General features: G+C 38.0%; 1 protein-coding gene across 1 annotated transcript; it reads left to right on the top strand.

Moving 5' to 3' along the window:
• Nucleotides 1-671: 671 nt before the first annotated feature.
• Nucleotides 672-2,835, top strand: LOC146934345 (uncharacterized). The gene is made up of 8 exons (XM_085707904.1): nt 672-821; nt 928-1,192; nt 1,312-1,408; nt 1,505-1,632; nt 1,724-1,808; nt 2,151-2,280; nt 2,380-2,534; nt 2,613-2,835. Exons 1-6 carry the CDS (start codon nt 672-674, stop codon nt 2,179-2,181), a joined length of 756 nt encoding a protein of 251 aa, XP_085564030.1. The 3' UTR covers nt 2,182-2,280; nt 2,380-2,534; nt 2,613-2,835.
• The last annotated feature ends 16,889 nt before the right edge of the window (nt 2,836-19,724 follow it).

Below are 19,724 nucleotides of genomic sequence, written 5' to 3'. Positions count from 1 at the left end.
GAAACAACTATTTCATATTTATCTCTACTTCCGAAACAAATTGGCCCTACAACTATTTCATATTTATCTATAGCCCTATTTTTCCGAAACAACTATTTTATTTTTATCTCTTCTGTTTTCCGAAACAACTATTTCATATTTATCTCTACTTCCAAAATAAATTGGCCCTATTATCTCTTCTATTTTACGCAAAAACTCTTTCATATTAATTTGTGTCATGTGTTTCATCCTTATCAATGTGTCAATCTTTAGTTAACAGAATGTCCTATTTTTCCATGCTTATCAGTATGTCAATCTTTAGTAAACAAAATCGCCTATTTTTTATGCAGAGAAGTCAACACAATGTGAATAACAAATTATGCTATTTCCTAAAAATAACGAGTATTTCAATCTTTCATGTTTATCAAGATGTCAATCCTTAGTAAACACAGTATGTCAATATTAATTTCAGGCTGATTCATATTAATCCTTATCCTAAAATGTTGGCCATTTCCTAATTTTGTTCCACTGTTTTGTGCTTAACGTGATAAGTAATACTCTTTATTGCTCAACCATCATATCCTACTCATACGTATTGCACCTTTTTCTATAAATACATCATAACCTATTAGCCAGACCTTCTCAATCTAAGCAAGCATTCTCTTTCTTGGAAAGGAAAAAACCGGCCAATGATGTCTGCCAAATACACTCCAATCTCAGCTGTTTCTGGAGGAAGAAAGAACCTCAAAATGTGTGTGCGAGTTGCTCACATTTGGTTGATTCGAGAGAAGAAGGTCCCCACTAGCATCATTTTCCTGAACATGTTACTGGTCGATGAAAAGGTTTTTACATGTTTGCACTCTTAGCTTTAAAATTAAACTAATGTCATCGTTGTTTTTTAGTTATGTAATTTAACCAGCTGTTTACTGATGTTGTTGTCGTCAATAGGGTGGACGTATTCACGCCACAGCTAGAAAAGATTTGGTGGCAAAGTTCAGGTCCATGGTTGAAGAAGGGGGTACATATCAGCTTGAAAATGCAATTGTAGGTTTTAATGAAGGTCCTTATAAGGTAACTTCACACAAACATAAGCTTAGTATGATGCACAATTCAACTTTTACCAAAGTACACTCGCCTGCTATCCCTATGAACGTTTTTGAGTTCAAGCCGTTCAATGAAATTCTCTCTTCAACTGTCGAGGAAGTGTCTACGGGTAAGACTTCAAAGACTTCAATTCTGAATGTGCGTTGTACATTATTACTACCTATAAGCATTCCTTTAGGAATTTCATACATTTGTTATTTGTTTTTGCTTTTGTATACGTAATTTCAGATGTTATTGGTCATGTAAGTGAAAGAGGTGATATAAGGGAAACTGAAAAGGACGGAAGGAAAAGCAGGGTTATTGATCTCACTTTAGAGGATCTTGAGTAAGCTTTGTCTGTTTCTTTGTAGCTGGTTCATGTAATATAATTTTAATATACCTTATGTTCCTGAATTGATATTTTGGTAATATTTTATTAAAGAAACAACCACTTGCATTGCTCTCTTTGGGGTGAACATGCTGACAAAATTGTGACCTTTTTTGGCAACCATGACAACCACACACCTACTATATTGATATTGCAGTTCTGCAAGACACGCATGTATTTAGGTATGTCATGTTTTAAGTTTGTGCTTTCTGCTGATATCAAGAATGAAATGTGAAATTATGTTCACTTGTTGTTGAATTTTTGAAAAATTAGGTGCTATGGGAGTTGCTAATGCCTTTAATGGGACTAAGCTGATACTTAATGGCGATTTACCTGAAGTCGCTGCGTACATGACAGGGTAACCATTTACATTTTTATATGTTATAGAATAAAGGCAAGTTTTTTTGGTCGTAATTAAGTTGTCTGGAGGTCCTCCCATCGTTTATGGTAGCTTATTTGGCATACGACCCTAAAGATATCCACTAACAATAGTTTTCTGATGGCATGTTAGAATTTGTAATAAGTAAGAATGTTTGAGAAGATGTGCACACAGAAAAGGGCAGCACAATATTAATAGTAACACTGTCAAATACTATTGTCCAGTTATTATTAATAGGTTACATGAGTTATATGTTGTCGTCCCTTACCTTGCTATTTGAGTCTCGCTACTCTTCTATTGACATTGGTGCCCTTTTATTAGAATGAAAAATGCATCAATACAGTTAACCTGAAGTGTCAGCCAGATTTCAACGAACAGCTCCGCGTCTTTATCAGATGACTTGCTCAACACCAATCGAATGACAATTGAAAGCATGATTGAGTCAACTGAGGTGGCTATCTATTTAATGAAATTTTTAGATGTATTTTTGGATTCATCTTTGTTATTTTTGTTCAATATTTTTATGCAAAAGGCTACGAAATATTTACAGATCTGTCAAGGTTCGGTGCTTGCCACTATATGTGAGATCGAAACTGGGGTTGATTGGTACTTTCGATCATGCACCCAGTGTGCTTCATTGACCACCGTTGACAATGGAGTGCTCCGTTGTCGCAAGTGTAAAACTTGCAAGGGTGCAGTCCCAAGGTAAACAAAGTTTATCCGAATATAATTTTTGTTTTTATCATGCGTGGAATTGTATTGATATAGTTGATTATTTGATAGGTTCAAGCTGCATGTCATCGTGATGGACGACACATGGTCCACTACTTTTGTTCTTTTTGATCGCTAGGTGACCGAGTTTATTGGGCGTAATGTGCAAGACTTGATCAATGAACGTGATGAGGTAGTCGTGTATTATATAATTGTATAAATGTGTGGTCTATATATGAGGTATATCTACCGACGAAAATTTGTACTAACATTTTATTATTTTTGAGCAGGGAGCAGTAGGCAATGATTATCCTACTGATTTTAATGTGCTGATTGACAAGCAAATTCTTTTCAAGGTTGAGGTTGGTGAAGGAAATGTCGTAAAGAAGTATCGGAATTATGTCGTAAAGAAGGCATCCGATGATGTTGGTGTCATTGAGCAGTTTATGTATAAGTATAATTTGAAGGTAGACATAACTGATATTACGGTTTTATAATTGTTATAGAATAATGCACATAAAGGAAGAATCGTGTTGCTAATTGCTTCCCTTTATTGATGTATACGTGATAGAAACCAGACGATGGATCTGTTGTTGAGCTTAGTGTGGATGGTGTTGCTTCCCTTTGTTCGTGTAAAAATTGAGCACAAGGACGACAAAGATGTTTAGCTTGCTCGAATGCTGAAGTCATTTGCTTTGTTATCGAATTCCTTCAATCTGCATAAATCAGACATTAAATAATCTGTGTTTTTTCCTCTTGTTTTTTACAGTTTGGTTTTTAATTTTCTTCAAGTTGCTGTGTCAAAAATTTATTATCATTGTCTTTTATTAGAGCTTCGACCTCTAAATGTACGAAATTTATTTTTAGATCTACCTCCGGAAGGTGTTAATATTTTTCTAAATGTTAGATAGTCATTCACTAAGTTGGTATGCTTGATGAAGAAAACTCAATATTGATTTGACTTGAGTAACTAGATCCCGCGCATTCACAGGTTAAATTAAAAGTACAGATTGACAAAACCAAGTTAGTATGCTTGCCTTTGCTTAGTATGTGTTTAAGCGAAGGAACATTTTATAATGTTTTAAACAAGTATGTAAAAAATCATTAAAAAATTTAAAATTTTAAGCATAATTAAACAAATTTTAATTTAATAGGGACTAAAACTACGTGCTGAAATTTTTTATAGGAACCAAAATCTATCAAAAAAAATTATGAGGACTAAAAACGAAATTTGATATATTTATAGGGACTAAAAACTTAATTAATTCTTCGTTTTATTATGTATCAAATTATTCCAGTCCGTGAGACCCGTTTTACGTCAAAACAAATAGAGGACCGCTATTTGAAGCGAATTTTTTCATCCCGAAAAGATCACGAGCGTGTAATGCTTTAATCATCAACCATTTGACCCTTTGACCTTGGTGGAAAACAAAGTATATTGATGTTAAATAGCCAATTAATAAGTGCCACCTCATGTGAAAATCTTGTGAAACCTTTTTTCGCCGAATCTAGCATTTACCAAACAAATATTCACGTTTAACAAATACTGAATAATGCTTATGGTTCTTGCTTCGATTCATCATTTTGATTAGAAAATTGCTGTTGACACATTCCATATGGCTGGGACACACATGTAAAATACCCTTTTACCCCCTCGACAGTTAACTGCCGAGGAATTTGAAATCCGGCTGCAGTTAACAGCCGAGGAATTCCTCGGTAGTTAACTGCCGAGAAAAACTGTTTCATCAGATGAAACAGTCACCTGCTCCCCCTACACACTATTTTCTCATCACCTTCCATACAACTCCAATCCAACCCAAAATCCTAAATTTTTTTTCATCAAATCTTGCTCCAAAATGATTCAAGCATCAAGCATAGGATGATTCAACACACTTTTGACGTAAAAAAACAGGTATTGTGCATTTTATTCGGTTTATTTTTTGGATATGTAACACTGTCATGGTGGTTTTACAACGTCAGTTACGTAACACTGTCATGGGGAATCTCGGTAGTTTACTGCCGAGGAAAACCTCGGTACCTTACTGCCGAGGAAAACCTCGGTAGTTAACTACCGAGGAACACTTAGGAAAAAATTTTGGAACGAAAAAATGGCAGCTACTGCCATTTTTTCCAAAAAAAATTTTCTTTGTTTTTTTTTTGTTTTGGTTCATTATGGCATTGATGTTTATGCATTAGTAAGTTGTTAATTTATATTTTTGTGTTGTTTAATTATAGTAATGACCGAGAACGCGGAAGATGTTTCGGGAGAGACAAAACGTAATTTTGTCCAAATTTCCGGAGATGTCAAACCGCCTAAGGTTGAAGTCAAACCAAACATTGATGGAGCTTCCGTCCATGTTGAAGCTTCTAAATATGTTAGCCCCGGTGTCGTCCCACTTCAAGCCCACGAAGTGGACACAGCTAGGTTTTTTTCTGACGACATTAAGTTTCAAGATAGAGAAGAATTGCTTGGGTGGGTACGTTGTCAAGCAAATAAGGCGGGATTTACAATTGTTACACAAAGATCAAGCTTGATCCATCCAATATTGTGCCTAGTGTGTGAAAGGAGTGGAGCTCACAAAGTGCCTAAAAAAAACTGAAGCATGCGACAACGGGCTCAAGAAAATGCGGGTGCTTGTTCATGATTAGTGGATATCAAAGTACGCAAACAAAGGAATGGGGATTGAACATTCTTAATGGAGTTCACAACCATGCCATGGAGCCGGCTTTAGAAGGACACATTCTTGCTAGTAGATTAAAGGAGGATGACAAGAAGATTGTACATGACTTGACCAAGAGCAAGATGCTTCCAAGAAATATTTTGATACACTTGAAGAACAAAAGACCACATTGCATGACAAATGTGAAGCAAGTGTACAATGAACGTCAAAAAATATGGAAGGCAAATAGAGGTGACAAGAAGCCGTTGCAATATCTAATCTCGAAGTTGGAGGAGCACAACTATACTTATTACTCAAGAACACATGGTGAAAGTAATACAATCGAAGATATCTTTTGAGCTCATCCAACATCCGTTAAGTTGTTTAACAATTTTCCAACGGTTTTGGTTATGGACTCTGAAGGTGAGAAAAACACAAGAAGGGGGGTTGAATTGTGTTTTTGAAATATTCTTCGTTTCTCCTAAAAACTGAACACACTGATCAGAAGCTAAGTGAGACAGCTTCTGAAGTGATAATCAGAATCTAAATGCAGCGGAATAAAACAGAGAGAGAGAGAAGAAGAACGACACAAAGCAATTATACTGGTTCCTTCCACAATCCGGAAGTAGTCCAGTCCCCCTTGCACTTCCAAGGAGATTTCACTATGAGTAATATCTGATTACAAATGCTCAAGCACACAAGCAAGAGACTTCCAATGCTCAAGCACACAAGCAAGAGACTTCCTTTGCTCAAGAACACAATCAAGAGACTTCCTGCTCAAGCACAACTGCAAGAGACTTCCTAACTAAACAAAATTACACAGAAAATTGTTTAAGGTTGAACACTTGATATACAATCAGAGGTGCTCACAATACAAATCAGATACAGACTCAATGGACTTAAGAATTTCTAAGATATGACTTTGAGACACAGAAATTCTAAGTGAATGCAGAACAATTTCAGCAGAGGTTTGGTACTTGTGAAAATCTTGTGAGTCTTTCGTTCAGCGTTCTTGCATTACCAATTCTCTAAGTCTTCACTCCTTTATATAGAGGTGTGAGAGAGACGTTGTGAAATTGCCAGCACACCAAAGAGTCGTTGTTGAAGCTTGATCTTTCACCAATAATCTTTTGCCTGATTTGGCTGTTGTCCTATGAAGAACAAATTTGAAATCCATTCCTTATCCAAAGGAACATCTATGCAGGCGAAACCGTATTCTGGAGCTGTTTTCTTGTCCTGTAGTGCGGACACAAAACAGAGTAGTGGAGAACGTGGTTGTACAATTCGTACAAAGTACAATGTCAACGCTTTCGTCCAAATTGCAAACACACGCCTTCAAACACCTTTGAAATGACCGTTGCAAACTCCACTAATCCTTTGTTTGTGTTTTCGAATCCAATAGACAGCTTTTGCATTGATGATTCTTCAATTCTTGATTCTTTGCAAATCCAGTTGATATTCAGCTTCTGGTGAAATGGCTTCTGATGAGGCAGCTTCTGATGATGCAGCTTCTGATGATATGACTTCTGCAGCTTCTGATGACGCAGCTTCTGATGATGTGGCTTCTGGACCTCTTGTCTTCAGAAGCACTATTCTTCAGGAGCAGCTTACTTCAGGAGCGCTATTTCTTCAGGAGCGCTTTTTCTCTTTAGTAGCAAGATGCCTTCAGGAGCGTCCAAGCTTCAAATTTTTGTTGTTTCCATAGCTCTTTATTTGCTCATTCAGAACCAATGATGATGTAACTTTATAATTATGGTCCTGTACACTTGAACAAATATTAGCTAGTCCAATTTACAATTTTTAATACCTTGTTATCATCAAAACCCTTTAAGGTTCATTGTTAAACACATTTTGTTCCAACAATCTCCCCCTTTTTGATGATGACAAACAAAAGTATTTAAAATTGATCAATTGTTGTTAATCTAATTAACAAGTTGACTTTGGGGTTCTGAGGTTTGTAAGCTCAGAATCTGAGGTTTGTAAGCTCAAACTCCCCCTGAGTCTGATAGTCTTTAAGGTGAGGTTTGTAAGCTCCCCCTAAGTTCTATCCAGGTTAATTAAATTCATTTTTCGCACAATAATATTATCAGAGCTTAAAAACAAAATTGAATCATTGAAAGAATTAATTTATAGATAAGAAGAATGGTTCAATTAATTTTACTTGAATTTTGATACTCCTTCGTTCGTTCATAGCTTATACCAATAAGGTAAAAAAAAATGATAGAAGGTTTTCAAAAATTTCAAATGCCATTAATGGGGCTCAGAGCCTTTAAATACTTGTCACATATACTCCCCCTTTTGTCATTATCAAAAAAAATAAAAAATAAGCATAAAAGACAAAAAGATTTGAGAAAAACTCAAACAAAAGAGAGTATAAAAGAAAATGAACTAAATAAGTCAGAGCAAAATATATGAACATGCATATCAATTGTCAGAAGCAGCTAAACAGTCAGAATCAGTAAGCATTCAGAAGCAAGAGAAATAAGACAAGATGGTTTCAGAAGCAAGGACTAAGAAATTTTAAAACAGACAACAAACAAAGAAAAACACAAGGGTGTGCAACTAAGGGTTGGTTTGTTGTTGTTTCTTCATCTCTTCCATTTCTTCAATCTTTTTCTTCAACAGTTCTTCAAGTTGTTGTTGCCTCTGAAGAAGAGCTTGTTCCCTTTCTCTAGCTTCTTGCTGCTGCTGTGCCATCTGTTTCTTCAGAAGCTTACACAACCTGGCTTCTCTGGTCAAGTAATCCGTTTCAAAGAAGAAAGGCTGGTTTGCCAGGAGCAGTGTAGAACTTCTTACTCTAAGACTCTGATTCAGATTTTCCATTAGCCTTCTGACTGAAGCTTGCTTGACTCTGATGCATTTAACCCTTATGCTTTCAATTAGCTCAGTTGCCCGGTTCTGAAGAGATGCCCAGGAGTCATCATATGCACTTGTGAGATCAATTGTCCTTCGTTGATCCACAAGATTATGCAACTGACTCAGGATTGAGAGAAGCTCAGAATTAATATATCCAGATTCCAGGATGTTTGAGGGTGGTTGTTCAAGGATTTCAAGATCAGAATCACTGATTTCCAAATCTTGAACAGGGTTAGGAACTGGAATGGTAAAGTGTGTTTGTGTGTTTGAAGATGAAGGCTGGTTAGAATCAATGTGTGTGGTGGAGGTTGAGTCTTGAACATTGACTAGAGAGATGTCAACATCCATGGGAGTTGGTTCTGGAGAGTGTTCAGGTAAAGGTTGAAATTCAGTTTCAGTTGGTGGTTGTTGTGGTGAAGTTGTTGTTTGATTGTTGAGTTGGGGGTCAATGATGGCTATTGGTGATTGTGGGGGTGTTGTGGGTTTTTGTGGTTCAGGTGTTTGTTGATGGGGGTTTTCTGAAACAACATTTTCAGAAGCAGCTGCTTCTGGAGTTGTTTCAGAGGCCTTTTCTGAAGTAAATTTGTCTATGGGTAACTCACCTGAGTAGTGGAGAGCAAGATTGTCTAAGACAGAAGTGTCTTCTATTGGTTCAGGTGCTGATGGTGAAGAGGGTGAAATGGGGAGAGAGGTGACTGGAATCTGAATTACTTGATCTGCAGGGCCAGCTTCAGAAGTGATCTTCTGTGGATCAGCAGATTGAGAAACTGCTTCTGAAGTTCCCTCTTCTGGAGCATTTTCAAAGACGAGCATCATATCGTCTTCCTCATTGTCTTCAGTAGGTTTACCAGCAATGGCTCTTACTTCAGCCGGTTTATCTTTGTAGAACCTATCACAGTCCTCCAATCCCAAAGCCTTGAGCTTTTCATCTCTTTGATGAGTGTATTGAGCTTTTTGATCCTTTCTTTCTGATATAAGATCAGCAGCACGTTCATCTGCCATCCTTTTCCTTATTCCTGTCATCTCAACCATAGGACTCACAAGTTGAAGGGGAGCCTTCTTCTTCTTCAGCTTGGGATCAGCCTCCTCTTTCTCTATTTCTTCAAGAGCTTCATCCAGCTGCTCTTGAGTGATTACCAAGTCTGCCTTACCTTTTCTCCTCTTCTGTGGAATAGAAGCAGCACCAACCTTCTGCATCTTTCCTTTTTCCTTGATAAAAACAGGTTTGGCAACTTCTGACTCAGTACTAGTTCTGGCCTTCTTTCCTTTAGTAGGAGCAGCTTCTGATTCAGAACTAGTTCTGGCCCTTTTCCCTTCAGGTGCCTCAGAAACAGCAGCTTCTGACACAGCAACTGCCTTGGCCTTCTTGCCTTTCCCTTTAGCAAGAGCAGCTTCCTCCTGAGACCTTGCATCTTCCTCCAAGACGTACTCAGCTACTGATTGAACTAGGAAATCAGAGTCACTTTCCTTAAAGATGGGAGGAAAGTCCCTGATTATCTCAGTTTCAGCAGTTGTCATTTCTAACCACTTTTCATCTTTAGGGGCTTCTTTGATGAACTTCATAGAGCATAAGCTCCTGCTACTGATAGTCCTTTCAGCAGTAGAGACTACGAAACATTTATCAGAAGCACTCCTTGTCCTTTTTAAGAACTCCAGCACCCTTCCTTGATGAAAGATTTCAGAAAGCAATCTTCCATAGGGTACTTGTTTTCTTCCTCTTGTAGTGCTTTCGTTTATGGCCCAGCAGAGATGATCCATTACATATCTGGGGAAGTTTATCTTTTCAAGATTGGTCATGAAATAAATTGCTAGCTTCTGTTGGTTGTTGGGTTGGTCAGACCCTCCTGCTCTTTGAAAGAAGCAATCATTACTGAATTTCACCAACATTCTGTTGTGAATCTCCATCTCTGAAGGCTTGGCATCTTTCTTCCCACCCAGAAGAGAGTTGTAGTAACCTTTTAGCAGGACATCTTCCTTCCTGACTATTTCTTGGAATCTTCCCTCTGCATGCATCCTACAAGCTTTAGCTATAACGTCCTCAGTGATGGTTATAGGAATGCCCATCACTTCAGACCTTATTTCTAAGCTATCAAATGATGTAGGATTCATATCCATGACCATTTTCCCTTTCTTTGACCCCGCTTGTTTGCTTACGACTTTTGCAGGCTTTTCATTGTACACTTCAGCTTTTAACCAAAAGTCCTTGACCAAGTTCACATATGTTGGCCCATTTAGCATCTTGAAATACTCAGACATCATCTGAGTTTCTATCAAACCTTCCATGTTTACTTCATACTTCTTGAGTGAAGCAAAATCCACCGGTGACTCTACTTGAACTATTAAGGATTCCCATGGAATATCCATAGTCTTCTTTTTGTAGATGGACCCAGATTCTGATACGCTTTGCTTGTTTGATGTAGATTCTGAAACTTTTGAGCTTGATGATGCCATTTGATGATTTACGAAGATTTGAAGAAGATGAAGATTTTAGGGTTCTAAGGTTGAGAGAATGCGCTTACTTCGCAAGAGGTTTGAGAGCAAATGTGTTTGTTGTGAGTGAGTAGTGTGTGAATTGTCAAAGTGTTAAAAGTAAAACGATTGCAATTCAAAAGAGACAAACAAACATAACATTAATGACAAAATTGGGGGCGCGTGAAAAGTACTTTCAAAGCTTTTAAATCATCATTGCCCTTTTAGTTATACACCAACACATATAGGCCACGTAAGAAGTTCACAGAGTAACTACCAAGTTAGTGGGCCAGAAGTTACTTTTTAAAAGGTAACTTCCAACGTTTCCACTAATTCAACTATTCAGAAGCAACAAATCCAGCTTCTGGACTTCAGATGCTGACGTCATCATCAGAAGCGAGTTTTCCTCAGAACCTCAATAAAGAGCTTCTGATGGACTACCGCTTCTGAACTAACTTCAGAACCTAAAATCCTATTCAGGAGCAAGCAAGCATTTAATCAGATACAAAGTGCATGTTCAAATTTTTCTTTATAAAATCAAATCTTTCAACAGTTAAAGGCTTAGTAAATATATCAGCCCATTGATTTTCAGTATCAATGAATTGTATATCTAAAATTCCTTTTTGAACATAATCTCTGATAAAATGGTGTTTGATTTCAATGTGCTTCGCTCTTGAATGCAAAATTGGATTTTTAGACAAACAAATAGCAGCAGTATTATCACAATAAATGGGAATACTGTTAGCAGTTATCTGATAATCTTCCAACTGATGTTTCATCCAAAGTAGTTGTGTACAACAACTTGCAGCTGAAATGTATTCTGCTTCTGCTGTAGACATAGCAATAGTTGTTTGTCTTTTGCTAGCCCAGGATATAAGATTATCACCCAGAAATTGACAATTGCCACTGGTTGACTTTCTTTCAATCCTATCACCAGCATAATCAGCATCACAGAATCCAATTAGCTTATAATCTAAGGATTTCCTATAAAGGAGTCCAAGATTGGTCGTTCCTTTCAAATACCTGAAGATTCTCTTGACAGCAGTCATATGAGATTCTCTAGGATCTGATTGGAATCTTGCACACAAGCATACACTGAATAAAATATCTGGCCTAGATGCAGTGAGGTATAACAAAGAACCAATCATACCTCTATACAGCTTCTGATCTACTTTAGTTCCTTCATCTTCTTTGCTCAGGTTGCACGTAGGATGCATTGGAGTGTTCATCACTTTACAATCTTCAAGTTTGAACTTCTTCAGAAGCTCCTTTGTGTACTTTGATTGATGAACATAGACTCCATCTTTGCATTGATTGATTTGAATGCCAAGGAAGAACTTCAGCTCTCCCATCATGCTCATTTCAAATTCATCCTGCATTAACTCAGAAAATTCCTTGCAAAGAGATGCATTAGTAGAACCAAATATTATATCATCAACATATATTTGCACAACAAGAATATCTTTCCCAAGGGTCCTTCTGAAGAGTGTAGTGTCAACCTGTCCTCTCTTAAAATCATTTTTGATTAAGAAATTACTTAGTCTATCATACCAAGCTCTGGGAGCTTGTTTCAAGCCATATAGTGATTTCTTCAATTTAAAAACATGGTCAGGATATTTAATATCCTCAAATCCAGGAGGTTGCTTAACATACACTTCTTCTTCTATGACACCATTGAGAAATGCACTCTTGACATCCATCTGATATAATATTATGCCATGATTAACTGCATAGGAAAGAAGTAACCTGATTGCTTCCAATCTTGCAACTGGAGCAAACGTTTCAGTGTAATCAATGCCTTCTTGTTGACTATACCCTTGTGCAACAAGCCTGGCTTTGTTTCTTGTTACTTCACCTTGCTCGTTCAGCTTGTTTCTGAATACCCATTTTGTTCCAATAATGTTCTTGTGCTGAGGTTTGGGTACCAGATCCCACACATCATTTCTTTGAAATTGATTCAACTCTTCTTGCATAGCTAGGATCCATCCATCATCTGAAAGTGCTTCATCAACTGTTGTAGGTTCAATCATTGAGATTAGTCCAATCATTGACTCTTCTTGTCTGAAATGTGATCTTGTTCTTCTTGGACTATCTTTGTTTCCAATGATTAGCTCTTCAGGATGTGAAGACTTGTGTTTGAATGTGTTTCTGGGAGGATCTTCTTGATGTGAGTCATCTTGTGCTTCATCAGAAGCAGCTTCATCTTGTGCTTCTGATGTGGGTTCAGCTTCTGGACTATTTTCAGACTCAGCCATCTGATCAGGTTCTGGAGTAGCTTCAGGAACCTGTATTTCTGCAAAACTTTCACCTTGCTTTGAAGTTTTATCTTCAAGCTCTTTGTCATCAAATTTAACGTGCATAGATTCTTCAACACAGAGTGTTTCTGAATTATACACCCTGTATGCCTTTGACCTTTCAGAGTAACCTAAAAAGATTCCTCTTTGGGCCTTGGCATCAAATTTCTTTAGGTAGAGCTTGTTGTTCAGAATGTAACATGTACATCCAAATTGATGAAAGTAAGAGATATTGGGTTTTCTTCCTTTAAAGAGTTCATATGCTGTTTTCTCCAAAATAGGTCTAATATAGATCCTGTTTTGAACATAGCATGCTGTATTCACTGCTTCTGCCCAAAAATGTTTTGGTAAATTGTTTTCATGAATCATGGTTCTGGCCATTTCTTGTAAAGTTCTATTCTTTCTCTCTACAACCCCATTTTGTTGTGGTGTTCTAGGAGAAGAGAATTCATGGAAAATTCCATGTTTTTCACAAAAAGCTTCAAATGGCTCATTTTCAAATTCTCCACCATGATCACTTCTGACTTTCAAAATTTTTGATTCTTTTTCAGATTGAATTTGAGTGCAGAAGCTACTGAATACATCACACACAACATCTTTACTCTTTATGAATTTCACCCAAGTCCATCTGCTGTAATCATCAACAATGACTAATCCATATCTGCTTCCATATAAGGATGCAGTACTTACTGGTCCAAATAAATCAATATGGAGTAATTCTAAAGGTCTTGAGGTTGAAACAATATCTTTTGTTTTAAAAGATGATTTCACAATTTTCCCTCTCTGACATGCACCACAGAGTGCATCTGAATGATAGTCAATGTCTGGTAGCCCTTTCACAAGTTGTAACTTACTAAGCTTAGAGATTAACCTCCAGTTAGCATGTCCCAACCTTCTGTGCCACATCCATTTCTTATCATTCACTGATAGTAGGCAAATCACCTTCTGATCAGCCAGTTCAGAAAAATTGATTTTATAGACATTGTCAACTCTCTTTCCTTTGAACACAATGGATTTGTCTTCCTTGTTGATTACTGTACAGTTGGGTTTTTCAAAAAGCACATCATAACCATTATCACAAAATTGACTAATGCTCAAAAGGTTATGTTCAAGACCATCTACCAACCATACATTATTAATTGAGGTAGAGGAGTTACCAATAGTTCCTGTACCTATGATCTTGCCTGACTGGTTGCCTCCAAATTTCACATTTCCTCCCTCTTTCATTGTTAGGCTGAGGAACATGGACTTGTCTCCTGTCATGTGTCTTGAGCAACCACTGTCTAGGTACCATGATCTTTGCTTTGGCACTGCTCTTAGACATACCTGCATCATTGACATTTTTAGATTTAGGTACCCATTGTTCTATGGGTCCTGGAAGGTTAGTACTTAAGGCTTTACTCTTCACTTCTTGTACCTTGTGCTGTGAGTTGGGTTGCTTCTGATTAACCATCACCTTAGGTTTTGGTACTTCAGAAGCAGTAACTGTCTTCTTCTGAAACTTAGACTTCAGAACCCCAGATTTTGGTTTCACCAGACTCTGAGGAATAGGTTCTGATCTTTTCAGGATCCTAACCTTTGAAGTTTTGGAATCAGATTTGATCATAGCCTTTGACTTAGAGTTCTTTGGCTTTGAAGTAATCTTAGCCTTAGAACTAGAAGCTTCAGGTTCTGATTGAACAACAGTTTCCAACTCAGCCCCTTCTGGTACAAAGAATGTTTTCAGACCTTCCTTGATGCATTCACAACAAGACTTTAGATTGGTTTTCTCCAGTTTCACTTCTGGAAAGCCAATTCCTCTGCCATTGTTCTTGTAAATGCTATAAATCATAGAAGCTACTCTGCTTCTGTCAATGCCAGATATAATAAAGTCTTCAAGAGCAATTTCATGGTTACTTAAAGGTTTTTCATTACACTTTTCTTGTAGCTTCTGACATAAGAACCTGAGCTGATCTTCATATGTTTTACACATGAAGTCAAAGCCCCTAAGTCCTTGTTCAGAAGCTTTCAGATCCAATAAAGTTGATTTTTGCTGTTGTACCAAATCAGCATATTTTTCTTTTAAATCCTTCAACTCATTGGTTCTTTCTTCAAAATGTGTAAGAAGTTCTTTAAGTGACTCAACAAGTTCATCTCTGGGAATTTTGGAATATACCTCATTTTCATCTTCTGAGTCTGAATCTGACCCAGCTTCTGAAGTTGCTGTTGCTACCAACCCAACAGCTACCTTTGCATCTTCATCAGCTTCCTCTTTATCAGATCCAGATTCACTACCCAAATCATCCCAGGTTGCCATTAAACTCTGCTTAATCTGCTTCTTGAGTTTGCTTGGTTTGAATGTAGACCTCTTTGACTTGTCCTTTGACTTTTCTCTTTGAAGATCAGGGCATTCAGCAATGAAGTGTCCAGGCTTCTTACAGTTGAAGCATCCCTTCTGATCTTCTTTCCTTGAGCTTCTGGAGTTACCCCTTCTGGAGAGAAACTTTCTGTTCTTCTTGGCCAGATATTGAAGTCTGTTTGAGAGCATGGCCATTTCTGCAGCATCTGGTTCAGAATCTGAACTTGACTGTTCTTCCTCTTCAGATTCAACCACTTTGAGAGCTTTTGATGACTTGCATTTGGATGGAAGAGCTATTGATTTACTCTTCTTAGTAGACTCATGTTCATTAAGACTTAACTCATGAACTTTGAGAGAACTAACAAGATCTTCGACACTTAAAGTGTTTAAATCTTTAGCTTCCTCAATGGCAGTCACCTTCGGTCTCCATCTGGCAGGTAAGCTTCTGAGAATCTTGCTTACATGATCAGAAGCAACATAGCTCTTCTTTAGAATCTGTAGACCAGAAACTAAGGTTTGAAACCTTGAGTACATCTCCTCAATAGTTTCATCATCCTTCATTTTGAATAACTCATACTGATGTACAAGCAGGAGAGCCTTTGCTTCTTTGACCTTCTTGCTCCCTTCATAATTTGAACAGAGAGAAGCAAACATAGCTTTAGCAGTGGATTTGTCACTCATCTTCATGTATTCTGCTTTGGGTATGGCAGTGACAAGAGCTCCTCTGATAATATGATGCTTCTTGTAAAGTTTCCTCAGTTCTGGAGTATGTTTCTTTCTATCCACAGCAGCTCCTTCTTCATCAAGGACTAAACCACCAACGCCGTCTTCCAGAATATCCCACAATTCTTCATCTAGGCTCATGATGTAACTATAAAAATTGGTCTTCCACCAAGAGAACTCTTCAGCATCTCCATTGAACTTTGGAACTTTTCCAACACTGGTTTTCTTACTATCACTATAATCATGTGAGACATTTTTATAGCTAGTATCACCATCAGGAGGAGGAGTAGTCATGTTTTTCTCAGATCTTTGACTGTTGCACGGTTAAGTGATACACAACAGACCAAGGCTCTAGATACCAATTGAAGGTGAGAAAAACACAAGAAGGGGGGTTGAATTGTGTTTTTGAAAAATTCTTCGTTTCTCCTAAAAACTGAACACACTGATCAGAAGCTAAGTGAGACAGCTTCTGAAGTGATAATCAGAATCTAAATGCAGCGGAATAAAACAGAGAGAGAGAGAAGAAGAACGACACAAAGCAATTATACTGGTTCCTTCCACAATCCGGAAGTAGTCCAGTCCCCCTTGCACTTCCAAGGAGATTTCACTATGAGTAATATCTGATTACAAATGCTCAAGCACACAAGCAAGAGACTTCCAATGCTCAAGCACACAAGCAAGAGACTTCCTTTGCTCAAGAACACAATCAAGAGACTTCCTGCTCAAGCACAACTGCAAGAGACTTCCTAACTAAACAAAATTACACAGAAAATTGTTTAAGGTTGAACACTTGATATACAATCAGAGGTGCTCACAATACAAATCAGATACAGACTCAATGGACTTAAGAATTTCTAAGATATGACTTTGAGACACAGAAATTCTAAGTGAATGCAGAACAATTTCAGCAGAGGTTTGGTACTTGTGAAAATCTTGTGAGTCTTTCGTTCAGCGTTCTTGCATTACCAATTCTCTAAGTCTTCACTCCTTTATATAGAGGTGTGAGAGAGACGTTGTGAAATTGCCAGCACACCAAAGAGTCGTTGTTGAAGCTTGATCTTTCACCAATAATCTTTTGCCTGATTTGGCTGTTGTCCTATGAAGAACAAATTTGAAATCCATTCCTTATCCAAAGGAACATCTATGCAGGCGAAACCGTATTCTGGAGCTGTTTTCTTGTCCTGTAGTGCGGACACAAAACAGAGTAGTGGAGAACGTGGTTGTACAATTCGTACAAAGTACAATGTCAACGCTTTCGTCCAAATTGCAAACACACGCCTTCAAACACCTTTGAAATGACCGTTGCAAACTCCACTAATCCTTTGTTTGTGTTTTCGAATCCAATAGACAGCTTTTGCATTGATGATTCTTCAATTCTTGATTCTTTGCAAATCCAGTTGATATTCAGCTTCTGGTGAAATGGCTTCTGATGAGGCAGCTTCTGATGATGCAGCTTCTGATGATATGACTTCTGCAGCTTCTGATGACGCAGCTTCTGATGATGTGGCTTCTGGACCTCTTGTCTTCAGAAGCACTATTCTTCAGGAGCAGCTTACTTCAGGAGCGCTATTTCTTCAGGAGCGCTTTTTCTCTTTAGTAGCAAGATGCCTTCAGGAGCGTCCAAGCTTCAAATTTTTGTTGTTTCCATAGCTCTTTATTTGCTCATTCAGAACCAATGATGATGTAACTTTATAATTATGGTCCTGTACACTTGAACAAATATTAGCTAGTCCAATTTACAATTTTTAATACCTTGTTATCATCAAAACCCTTTAAGGTTCATTGTTAAACACATTTTGTTCCAACAGACTCCACCTACAAAACCAACTTGTATAAGATGCCAATGTTTGAGGTAGTTGGGGTAACTTCGACCGATTTGATATATTCGGTTGGGTTTGGATTCTTGATGCATGAGAAAGAGGAAAACTTTGTTTGAGTTTTAAAAATGTTGCATAAACTTCTTACTTCAAAGATGAATATGCCTAAGGTGATTGTTACCGACAGAGATGGGTCTTTGATGAAAGCGGTTGGAATTGTTTTCCTGGAAAGTTATGGTATGAATTGTTACTTTCATGTGCAAGCAAATGTTAAACAAAGGTGCGTCTTAGATTGTAAATATCCTTTGGGAAAAAAGGATGGGAAAGAGGTGAGTAATCGCGATGTTGTCAAGAAGATCATGAGGGCATGGAAAGATATGGTTGAATCGTCCACTCAAGAGTTATATGCAAATGCATTAGTGGAGTTCCAAGATGCTTGTAGTGATTTCCCACATTTCCTAGCCTATGCCATGACCACCTTGAATGAAGTGAAGGAGAAAATAGTGAGGGTAAGGACAGACCGTGTGTTGCATCTTGGTTGTAGATCCACCAATAGGGTAGAATCGACTCATGCTTTGGTGAAGAAATATTTGGACAATAGTGTGGGTGATTTGGGTACTTGTTGGGAGAAAATACATAACATGTTGTTGCTTCAACACACTGCGATACAAACAGCCTTTGGTCAGAGCGTTACCGTGTTGGAACATAGATTCAAAGATGTCACTTTGTACTCCGGCTTAGGTGGTCATGTGTCTAGATATGCTTTGGACAACATTGCTATGGAAGAGTCACGTTGTAGGGAAACGTTGTGCATGAACAAGGAAATTTGTGGTTGTGTTCAAAGGACATCTTACGGCTTACCATGTGCATGCGAAATTGCAACTAAACTCCTTGAAGAAAAGCCAATTTTATTGGATGAGATACACCACCATTGGAAAAGGTTACGCATGGGAGAAGAAAGTAATGAACTTGGTTTTTCGGTGGATGATGAGTTGAAGGGTATTGTAGAACGTCTCAAGAAACTCCCTTTCCAAATGAAGCTTGAAGTCAAGGAGGCTTTGCGGCAATTGGCATTTCCCGAAACCACCATGATGTCTCCACCACCACAAAAAGCAACAACCAAGGGAGCCAAGAAAAAAGTGGACATTGCGATGTCTAAAGGAAGAATTACATCCACTAGCCGGATCCCTTCTTCTTGGGAGGTTGTTGGTTCCCAAAATCCGGATAGTCAACCGTCACCATCACCAACAACATCATCATATAAAAGGAAAAAAGGTGCTCGTCTTGGTAAAGCACCAATTTCCCCACTTCCACCACCTTCTCGGTATCCAAAGCCTAAGGCTATCCCGGTTATGAGGCCTATTGATTATATGCCACGCTTCATGCTTCCATTTATTGAAAAAGTGGTGGATGTTATTGGCGATGGACATTGTGGATTCCGGGCTATAGCCGAGTTCATGGGCTTAACCGAACAAAATCATCTCATGATTCGTACACATCTTATTCAAGAATTGAAAGATCATAGAGATGATTATGTTGAAGTATTTGCGGGTGAGGATCGTTATAACTACATTTTAAATGGCTTACATCCTCCCGCAAATACAAAAAGTTGTGCACATCTTGTTGATAAGTGGTTGACTTTTCCGGACATGGGGCACATTGTTGCCAATTATTACAAAAGGTGTGTGGTTGTGTTGTCAAATCTTGAAGTTGGTAACTCGGAATCTTTTTTTCCACTAAGAGGGCCACCACCGCCGGGTAAGCAAAAAACTCCCATCATGTGCGTTGGGGTAATTCCTAATCACTTTGTGCTTATTTACTTGAGGAATGGTTGTCCACTACCTCCATCATCTACGGAGTGGCACAATCACAAGAAACAAGATGCAGTGACTTGGGAAGATGAGTATTTGGATCAACATGAATTGTTCCGAAAGCTCATGGCTAGTGAAAGTGGAAACAAACCGCCAAAACCACAAAAGGAATAAAACAAAGCGGCGCCTATTTTGTTGGACACTCCCGAAAAACCA

This window comes from Medicago sativa, chromosome 4 (genome assembly GCF_051527215.1).
Source record: "Medicago sativa cultivar Bolivia chromosome 4, Bolivia_mono, whole genome shotgun sequence".
NCBI lineage: Eukaryota > Viridiplantae > Streptophyta > Magnoliopsida > Fabales > Fabaceae > Medicago > Medicago sativa.
The sequence above is the reverse complement of the archived record's forward strand: the minus strand, read 5'-3'. Positions and strand labels throughout refer to the sequence as shown.

Excerpts from the sequence above, each read along its gene's own strand:
- LOC146934345 (XM_085707904.1), top strand. The coding sequence starts at position 672 with ATGTCTGCCAAATACACTCCAATCTCAGCTGTTTCTGGAGGAAGAAAG. Across the intron at positions 1,633-1,723 it reads CAAGACACGCATGTATTTAG|GTGCTATGGGAGTTGCTAAT; the intron begins GTATGTCATGTT and ends TTGAAAAATTAG. Across the intron at positions 1,809-2,150 it reads GTCGCTGCGTACATGACAGG|AATGAAAAATGCATCAATAC; the intron begins GTAACCATTTAC and ends CCCTTTTATTAG.